This window comes from Mus caroli, chromosome 4 (genome assembly GCF_900094665.2).
Source record: "Mus caroli chromosome 4, CAROLI_EIJ_v1.1, whole genome shotgun sequence".
NCBI lineage: Eukaryota > Metazoa > Chordata > Mammalia > Rodentia > Muridae > Mus > Mus caroli.
Window position 1 is genome coordinate 37931627 of NC_034573.1, and position 10279 is coordinate 37941905.

General features: G+C 47.9%; 1 protein-coding gene across 1 annotated transcript; it reads left to right on the plus strand.

The window, feature by feature from the left end:
* The first annotated feature begins 1146 nt into the window (after positions 1-1146).
* On the plus strand, positions 1147-2306 carry LOC110293050 (olfactory receptor 13C7). Its single transcript, XM_021160810.1, has one exon. It carries the CDS (start codon positions 1160-1162, stop codon positions 2117-2119), a length of 960 nt encoding a protein of 319 aa, XP_021016469.1. The 5' UTR covers positions 1147-1159; the 3' UTR covers positions 2120-2306.
* Positions 2307-10279: the final 7973 nt, after the last annotated feature.

A 10279-nucleotide genomic window follows, 5' to 3' on the forward strand; every position in this document is an offset into this window, starting at 1 on the left:
CCGAGTGGTTTCTGTTGGTTTTCATTTGTGTTGTCTACTTTTAGACTTTATTCTCTCCCTCTCTTTCTTTTTCTCCCTCTGTCTCTGTCTGTCTCTCTCTCCTGCGCATCTGTGTTATACATGTATGTTCAAATGTGTATGTGAACGTGTGTACGTGTGTGTGTGTGTGTGTAGGACAACCGTGAACACTGGGTGTCTTCCTCAATCACTCATTTATTTACTGAGTCAGGTTCTCCCAGTGAACCTGGGACATGATGATTTGACTAGCCTAGCTGGTCAGTGTGCCACAGGGATCCCCTGTCTTTGCCTCTCAGGCCCTGGGAAGGTGTGCAGGCTATTATGAACATCTGGTTTTCTATCAAAGTTCTGGGTATCTGAACTTTGATTCTCATGGTAGCGCAGCAAGAACCCCATCCACTGGGCAATCCCCCTAACGCCCCCTCTCTCACACACACTTTGCTCTTTTAAAATGTGTGGCAGCATTTGAAAAGCTATTCACAGGAACAATTTCAGACTGGAGTGATGCTACCTTCCTTCGGAGGGGTCTGTATCTGCTTCTGCTGTGGATTTGAAAGCACTAAAGTCCTAGGATCACTGACTGAAAGAAAGCACTCACTAATGCCTGTATCCTCCCGATTTACCTCAGTGCTGTGGTGCTGCCTGGGGTTCCATTGCAAAGGGGAGGGGTTTGCTTTGGATGGGTGCCCTGCACACTGGTCCTTGTGCTTCAAGTCCTGTTCTTTCTCTCCCCAAAGCTGCCAGTGGAGTACCAAGGTCTCTTGGCAACCTCCACAGGCGGCAAAAATCTCAAGAGCTGGGCTAACTCTTTTGGACCCTTGTTTTTCCCAGAATCTTATCCAAATAACTTCTTCTTTCTCTCCAGTGCTTTATAGAGATGTTTTATACACTTGCCATTTTTCTGAATTGTCCTCTGCAGGAGGGATAGTTCAGCTTAACTTGTTACTACGTTAGAAAGTTAAATACTCCCCTACTGTGTATTTCCTAGAAGTGAACAATTTCATAGAGACCCCAAGACTGTCAAAGGTGCCCCCGGCTGCTTGGCAGGACAAGGCTTTGGCTTGGCTGCCCAGGAGCTTTGGGAAGAAGACAATGTTGATGCTGATTGCTGAGTTCCTGCAGGTTTCAAGCCGAATGTACCATGGACAGATCCAATGAGACCGCCCCCCTGTCCGGCTTCATTCTCCTGGGCCTCTCCGCCCACCCAAAGCTGGAGAAAACCTTCTTCGTGCTCATCCTGCTGATGTACCTGGTGATCCTGCTGGGCAATGGGGTCCTCATCCTGGTGAGCATCCTCGACTCCCACCTACACACACCCATGTACTTCTTCCTGGGGAACCTCTCCTTCCTGGACATCTGCTACACCACCTCCTCTGTCCCCCTCATTCTGGACAGCTTCCTGACCCCCAGGAAGACCATCTCCTTCTCAGGCTGTGCCGTGCAGATGTTTCTGTCCTTTGCCATGGGAGCCACAGAGTGTGTGCTCCTGAGTATGATGGCGTTTGATCGTTATGTGGCCATCTGCAACCCCCTTAGATACCCTGTGGTCATGAACAAGGCTGCCTATGTGCCCATGGCTGCCGGTTCCTGGGCCGGTGGTATCACTAATTCTGTAGTGCAGACATCTTTGGCAATGCGGCTGCCCTTTTGTGGGGACAATGTCATCAATCACTTCACCTGTGAGATCCTGGCAGTCCTGAAACTGGCCTGTGCTGACATCTCCATCAATGTCATCAGCATGGTTGTGGCCAACATGATCTTCTTGGCAGTCCCAGTCCTCTTCATCTTTGTCTCCTATGTCTTCATCCTTGTGACAATCCTGAGGATCCCCTCTGCTGAGGGGAGGAAGAAGGCCTTCTCCACCTGCTCTGCCCACCTCACCGTGGTNNTNGTCTTCTATGGGACCATCCTCTTCATGTACGGGAAGCCCAAGTCCAAGGACCCACTGGGGGCAGACAAGCAGGACCTTGCAGACAAGCTCATCTCCCTCTTCTATGGAGTGGTGACCCCCATGCTGAACCCCATCATCTACAGCTTGAGAAACAAGGATGTGAGGGCCGCTGTGAGGAACCTGGTGGGCCAGAAACACCTAACTGAGTGACTGTTACAGTGCAGAACTTCCAACTTCTTCGTTGTGTTTGTGAGGGAAGAGGGATGCAATGAAGAGGGGCCACTTCCCCGGGGTCCAGGTAATGAACTCAGAACTAAGACTATAAACAAACTATCAACGTTCCTTAGGCATCAGTGCTTCTAGTTAACAGGCTGGAAGGACAAGCCTTTACACCTTTGGAGAGAATGGCTGTTTGTCAGCTTTGTGTTCAACCTTGGTGGCGTTGTAGAACTACTCTTTCATGACCAGAGGCTGACACAGATCTCTGGAAAGATGCTGACATGCATAACTAGGAGACAGATGCAGAGCCTGGTTCTTGCTGTTCACCGTTTGCCCTGCATGGACCTGCTGATGGCAGCATGTGCTCTAGTATTAGCCAATGCTTGTGTTTGACAAGAACAATGCAAAAAGGACCAGCAAGGGTAGAGGCGCACGCCGGACAATGTGAGCTTAGGCCTCACAAGGTAAAAGAAAACCAACTCCCAAGAGCTGTCCTCTGACCTCCTTGGGCATGTTGTGACTTGTGTGTACATGCACACACACACACACACACAGACAACAGACAGAGTTAAATAATTTTGTAAAAGAGAAGCTTAGAAACTATTCATTCCATCACAGTAGCCAATGCCTCCATTCTGGGAATGCTTCTTAAGTCTTAGCCCCAGAAAAAGAAGGCTATTCCTCTGAATGGTGGGACTTGTCTGTGAGGGAACATGGAGAACTGTGTGCTTTCTCTCTCCCAATCCCAGCTCCCATCATTTCAGTGGCATGGGCTAGCATGTCTCAGGCTAGCAGCTCTTATTGCTTTCTTCCCACATAACCTACAACACTCACAGCTGTAACATCTCCAGCAATCCCCAAGGTCAGCCCTGATGAAAAGGATTTTTTAAAGTGTATATACATAATAGCTATATATACTACATGGGTATGAAGTAGGAAAAAGCAAATGGCTATACTAATCTTTGGGTCTATGGCCATCAGTCTCCCCTACCTCCGAGGGCTGCAGCATGGGGTGGTAGGCTGTGGTCTGCAGGTTCGGACACTTGCACTGCCAGCAGCAGCCTCAACATCATTCAAGACTGGATGCCATGGCAACCAAGAGAACTTTATATGGAAAAAGCATAGTGGCAGGTGAAAGCCTGACATCCCAGCAGAGATGACCCCTGTTGCTGAAGAACTGACCAGTGTCCCCAAAGCCCTCTGGGGGCTGTCATAAAGGGGGAACTTGGAGTTGGGGACCACAGTGAAGAGGTCAGAGGACTCTGAGAGGGCAGTGCACGATCCATCAAGAGGTCTAGTTTGGCAAGGTCTGAGTAAATCTCCCTAATTTGTGGAGATCCCAGGAAAGACAGACTGTTCCTGACTGAGATTCCTATCTGCCTGGTCCGATAGAGCCTTCTCACAGGTAATTCCATTAAAGGAAAGAAATGAATGGATTTTTTTTTGTACAATTGAGTATTTTTTATCTTGAAGCAGATTCTCACCACATAGCCCTGGATGTCCTAGAACTCATGATATAAAGCAGGCTGGCCTTGAACTCATAGAGATCCACTTGGCCCTGAGCTGGGGACCACCACACCCAACCTGGTCTTGTAATTGTTCTATTTTCTTCTCAGCTTCCCTTTGCCACATCCCCCCCCCGTTTTGTTCTTACTTTGTGAGGGGGTGGGGTGTCTCAAATGTTTCAATCCTTTGGGGGATCATTTATTATGGGATTCATGGAAACAAGCAAACAGCCACAGATAAGAAACAAGGACATGAATGGGGAGAAAGTGAAGGAACGAGAATAACCAGAAAGAGGAGAGGTAGGGGGTGGGGAGGGAGCCTGATGGAGAAGGGAGATGCCTGAGGGACTGGGGAGGGGAACCCAAGAGAGCAAAGTATAATGGCACACCTATAGGACTGAGGAGACCATGATGAAAGCCATCATTCGTATGGTAACCTAAAAACTCTATTTGAAAAGCGGGGTGTGGCGGAACACACCTACAAGCCCAGGACTCAGGAGGAAGAAGCAGGAGGATCAGGAATTGAAGGCCACTGCCGGCTACATAGCAAGTTAGTGACCTTGTCTCAAAGAACCAAAAGGAACTACACCCATAAAGGAGCAAGGAAAAGCAGAGAGGACGGCTTGTGCCTGTGAGCCAAGTACTGGAAAGACAGAGGCTAGAGGATGGCCATAAATGTGAGGCTAACCTGGACTACATAGTCAGTGTTTGGCTATCCTGGGCTACAGTGTGAGATCCTGTCTCTCAAAATAGAAAAAAGAAAGAGAAGAAAAGGAGGAGAGGGGATCTAAAAACATGAGCTCAGCGAACCTCTTTATAAAGCTCTCAGCCTTAAGTATTTCATTATAGAAATAGAGACACTTGGTGTGGATCCAGGGCTGGGGAAATGGGACTATGCAAAGGCCATCTTCCAACAGTCCCTAAGGCATCCATGACCTGATGCCTGTACAATTCTTCACCCCGTGGATTTATCACGTGTAGTCTATGTCATATCCAGGAGGCAGCAATTATATCTAAGCACAAACTTCTTTTTCATTTTTACAAGTTATTGTTATTATTGGGTGTGCACGCACATGCCATGACAAACCTGAAAAGGTCTGAGAACATCTTCGTGGAATTGGTTCTCTCCTTGCATTTTAAAGTGGATTCTGTAGATCCAACTCACAGCTCCAGGGTTAGGCTTTCGTGGCAAGCACCTTCACCCACTGAGACCATTTGCTGTCCCTGAGCATACATGCCTATCAACAAACCCCCAGGCCTATGCCATGGACATCTGAAATGTATGTCAGACCCCAGGAGTCTGCTGTGCCCAATCCAGACCGTAGCAGGGGTTCTGGTCAGTTCATGAGACACTAAAATAGATGAGGGTTTTGTGTGGACTTTCCAGGGAGAGACAGGAAAGAGAAAGATAAGCTGTATGGAAATTGTCGTTGTCTTTGGACAGGGAATCTACCAGAGCTTCCTTCCTGATCTGGATCTCACTGCATAGTCCAAGCAGGCACCATCCTCCTGCCTCAGTTTCCCAAGTGTTGAGATTCCAGGAGTGAGCCACATTAAAGCTCAGGGAAAAAAATTTTTTTGAGTTAGGGTTCCCCTAAATAGCCCTGGCTTTCTTAGAACTCTCTGTGTAGACCAGGCTGGCCTTGGACTTACAGAGATCCATCTGTTTCTGCCTCCCAAGGCATGTGCCACTGTGCCCAGCATGCACGGGGTAATCTGTAAGATGAGGACCCTGCTTTTACTGTTCTTTGAACTAGCAGAGCCCTAACCAGCCCACCACGGAAAGGTGGGCCAGAGCCTCTACCAAGGCAAGGAAAGTGATCATAATTCAGAAGAGAGGTTGAGGGAAGTGGGAAGCCTGGGGCTCTTTGCTGGTGAATCTGCAGTTTTTTGCTCTGTCTCATTCCCACCTCTTTTGCAAGCTCCAGAGAATCTGACTTGCTGTGTTAAGACAAAGTCTTGAAAATAGCTCCTTTCTCCTGGCTTAACTGAGTTGTAGAAATTGTATTTGTTAAGTGTGTTATAGTAAAGAATGGAGTTCACCTCTGGGTGGAGACATGCACTCGCCTCCTCCCTTAAGAGGAAATCCAGCCAGGAGTGTGTTCTAGGAAGGCAGGTTCACCTCTGTAGTGGACTTTCTTCTCCTAAGTTCACACCACCTCCTAGTGCAGACCCTAGGAGCACGACTGGCTGGGTCTGCCTGCCCTGAGTCCTGACTCAAGCGAGAATATTCCTCTTTTCTTCTCTTCTGACCTTTTCTTTTGGACACTGGTGGGAGCCTAAATATGCCTTTAACCCTCTGGTGCTTTGACCTTTTTTACTCCTGTTTGTTTACTTGTTTGTTTGTTTTGTTTCCCTTGGAGAACTACTCAGAAGAAATATCACTCCACTGTGAGTTCCATATCTCTCTCTCTCTCTCTCTCTCTCTCTCTCTCTCTCTCTCTCTCTGTTTATTTTTCAAGACTTGCTCTGTGGACCAGGCTGGCTGTCTTAGTTAGGGTTTTACTACTGTGAACAGATACCATGACCAAGGCAAGTCTTATAAAGACATTTAATTGGTGCTGGCTTACAGAGTCAGAGGTTCAGTCCGTTATCATCAAGGCAGGAACATGGCAGCATCCAGGCAAGCATGGTGCAGAAGGAGCTGAGAGTTCTACATCTTCATCTGAAGTCTTCTAGTGGAAGACTGACTTCCAGGCAGCTAGGATGAGGGTCTTAAAGCCCCATCCACAGTGACACACCTACTCCAACATGGCCACACCTCTCAATAGTGCCACTCCCTGGGTCAAGCATATACAAACCACCACACTGGCCTTGTACTCAGAGATCCCTGCCTCTGCCTCCCAAGGGGAACTGTCAGCATTCTACAAGAATGGAAACTCTGCTACCATCTCAGGTGTTGGGCCTTATTCGGCCAGATTCTGAGGCCTTGTGAGGAAACCTGAGCCTCTGCTCGAGTTTAGAGACCTACCTTGCTCACTTCCATACTGGAGTGACTCAGCAAGACCTGCTTAAGCCTGCCTTTGCCAAGCTACCAATGGTGTAGAATAACTTTATTGGCCCTGTCAGTCATCCCACACTGTCACCCTTCCCCACCCCTTACATCATCTCACCTCACCAAAAATCCCCACCTCCTTCCTCAACCCTGTATAAACAAAAGACTGATACAATATAACTAGTTCCTGCTTTGACAAGACTCCCGGTCTGGTGTGTTTGTTTTGGGCCATCAACACTCCATCCTGCGCAGCCCCTGGAGAGCCCGCAGAGAGCCAGACACTCGGGCACATCAGGCTCCTAGAATGCAGCTGCTGGAAATCACAGGCGTACCTTTTTTGGGTATTTAAGACTTAGGTCTGGAGATTTGCGCACAGACGTGTGTGCTCAGGGACCAGCAAGATGACTTTCTCTCCATCATACGGCACCTGAGCACACAGCTAACTTCCATGCAGGCCCGAGACTTACAGCTCGTCTGCCCTCTGTGTTCATCCACTTTGTCCCAAATGACAGGGCTTCAGTGCTCTGCTGGGTGTGTATACATATTCACACCACCTTTTCTTTAACACGTCACCATAGCGAATAAAGCAGGAAGTGCTGATTTTGTGTTCCTTGGCAATCTCCTCAGCCTCGCTGCACTGTGTGGTCCTTCTCTTTCTAGTCTAAGGAACTGTAGTAAGGTTTGCACGTTGATGATGCTAATTAGCATCCCTGCTAATGGCTAACAATGGGATGAGAAATGTAACTGTCGCTTCCTTCCCCAAAACGTTCTTAAGTTCTTGAAGTCTGAGCATATATTGTTCAGACTCCAACATCCTCTATTGAGATCTATAAAACCCAAATGTGCTTTTAATCAGGACACCAGAAAGAGAGAGAGAGAAGAGACACAGAGACAGACACACACAGAGTGTGTTTAGTGATTGTTTTTAGAGCTGAAAGAGGAAAACAAAGCCAACTGAGGGGAAGTTGCAGTCAGGGAGACTCAGCCCATGCTGGCCGCAGGCTCAGGGGCTATCAGGGAGCTCGCCGTATCCCTTAGCAACCAGAGCCAGCCCTGTGTGCTCCTGGTTAAGGATGATGCTCGCTTCCCTGAGAGGCTCAGTCCAGGCCCTGAGTAGGACTGGTTCCAAATGGAGTGGGTTGGGAGCTGAAAGGCGGGCAGGCTGCCTGCCCCTGTGCAGACACTTTCAGCCAGGCCTGCAGCCAGACGCCTGCCCTCCAGGTCTGGCTAAAGGCATTTGTTACTGCTGAGCACTTGGCTGAGTCTCCTCTCTTCAGTTTCTTTGTAAGAATGTGTGTCCACTCCTCCTACTACATGATGCATGGGGAGACTATGGAGAATAACCACGTGAGAAGAATTGGCGAGGGCCACCTGCCACTCTTTGATTAGGGTTTCCTCTTCACTTCTCTCCCCCAGAAGTTCAAGGGCAAGTTCACACCATGGCTGGCGGCTTCAGCTACGGCTTGACTGCTGCAAACCTGCCATCTGGTGGACATTCTGAGAGTTGCTGGTCGTGAATCCTGCAAGTTTTTAGCAGCACCTCAAATGCCGAGGACCTCGAGTTGGTCTCAGTGAAGCGAAAGTGGGTGAGATTCTACATCTCTCGTAAGTGTCCAGTCTGTTCCCATCATGCTCTTCCCGCAGCGCTCTGGGTGGAGAGGCAGGAATGACACCCCTAGGTGGATAGTGGACGTTCCTTACCAAGTGTCGAGCCCCAAAGCCTTGGAATATCTAGATGCAGACTTTACTGTGTTCGCGGCCTCCTGGGGTCCCTTTCTTACATTTTGGAAAGATGTTCTGTATTTATTAAGTGCCCAGGTGGCTGTCATTTCTCTGCACTCACCACAACTACACGGGGAGTTGATGTCAACACTGCCAGATAATAATGCTCTGACCAGACTGGTTTATGTTTCTCAAATCACGATTTCCAGTAGCTCCCCTGCTTAGTCATGAGGGTGAGGAAATTCTGCCTCAAACAAAGCCTTTGTTTTTCTCTTAGGTGTATTAAGACACTAACATTACACCACAGACTTTCTGGAAGGGAAAGGGGGTTTTATTGTTAATGTTGTTTGTATTTGTTTTGTTTTGTTTGTGGATTTTTCAAGACAGGGTCTCATATGGACCTAGGCTGCCTTCAAACTTGCTATGTAGCTGAGGCTGACCTTGAACTACTGAGCTTCCCAACGCCACTTCCCAAATGTTAGTCCACGAGTCAGTCCTGAGTTGTTAGCTTGTTCCACTTTGCATTGTATGGACCACAAAAGCCCTAATATAATATAGCCTTGTGATTTTCCCCTACTCCTGCTTCTGATTCCTGACCCAGCCTCAGTGCTCCCTTGCTCCTCCCCAATGGCAGTGTGTAGTGTGGTGTTCCCCTCTTGGAAAATTAAGTCATAAAATTATCTTTCAGTAGCATTGACCTCCGAGTGTCACCACCCAGCCACTTCCATAAATTAAAATACTCCAGGTGCACTTTGAGACATGAGTGCTCACTCAGTAGAAATGACCATGCAAGTCCTTCCACGTACTCATGAACAAAGAAAGGCCCAGAGAGTCTTAGTCACAACAGGCAGAGCTGAAAATAACCAAATAACCTGTAGGTATGTCTGAAGAGGATGGGCATGGCTGTGCACTCTGTAAGGCTAGCATCTGGGTGGCTGAGCTGCGATGGGAGGATCATGAGTTGAAAACCAGCCTGGACTAGTGTTAGATTCCTTCTCAAAACACTAGTTGGGGTAAGATAGCTCAGTGGGTAAGGCGCTTGCTGCTGAGCTTGACAACCTGAGTTCAATCCCTGGAACCAACATGATCGAGAAGGAAAACCTACAAGTTTTTGTGGCCATCATGCTTTTGTATGAATTTCCCATGACACACACACATACATATATATGTATATACTCACACATACACCACATTCATATATATATACACATATGCACACATACACAAATATATGCACATGCACACACAAACATACACACATGCACACACTAATTTTTGTAAGTTGAATGTTCATGCAGTGCAACGCCACCTAGCAAAACAACCGAAAAATTATCAAAACAACCGACAAAACTATCAAAACAGGTTGTAAAGTAAGATTCTCTCAAAAATAGTGTACTAAGAGAAAGAAGCCCAGGGTATGACCGGAATCCTGGAGTAGTCAACACTAAGAGGCGGCAGCCAAAAGCACAACGGTTGTTGTCTGAAGCCACGGCCGACTCACTATGTGAGCACAGGACTCCTTGTGGAGGAGCAGGGGCTCTTCTGATCTTGGTTTTTCTAATTTCTTAAGGCCCATAGATTTGCATCTTAAAACAGTCTGTTTACTTTTACTTTAAAAAAAAAAAATGTGGCCGGGCAGTAGTGGTGCAAGCCTTTAATCCCAGCACTTGGGAAGCAGAGGCAGATGGATTTCTGAGTTCAAGGCCAGCCTGGTCTACAGAGTGAGATCCATGACAGCCCAGGCTATACAGAGAAACCCTGTCTTGAAAACAAACAAGCAAACAAAAACCAAAGCAAACGTGTCTAGAGGCTGTAGAAGCCTCCGTGGTTAACTGCACCTGTTGCTCGAAGGTCAGGGTTCGATACCCAGTGTCTACCACAAGACTCTGTAACTCCAGTTCCAGGGGATTCGGTGCCCTCTGCTGGCCT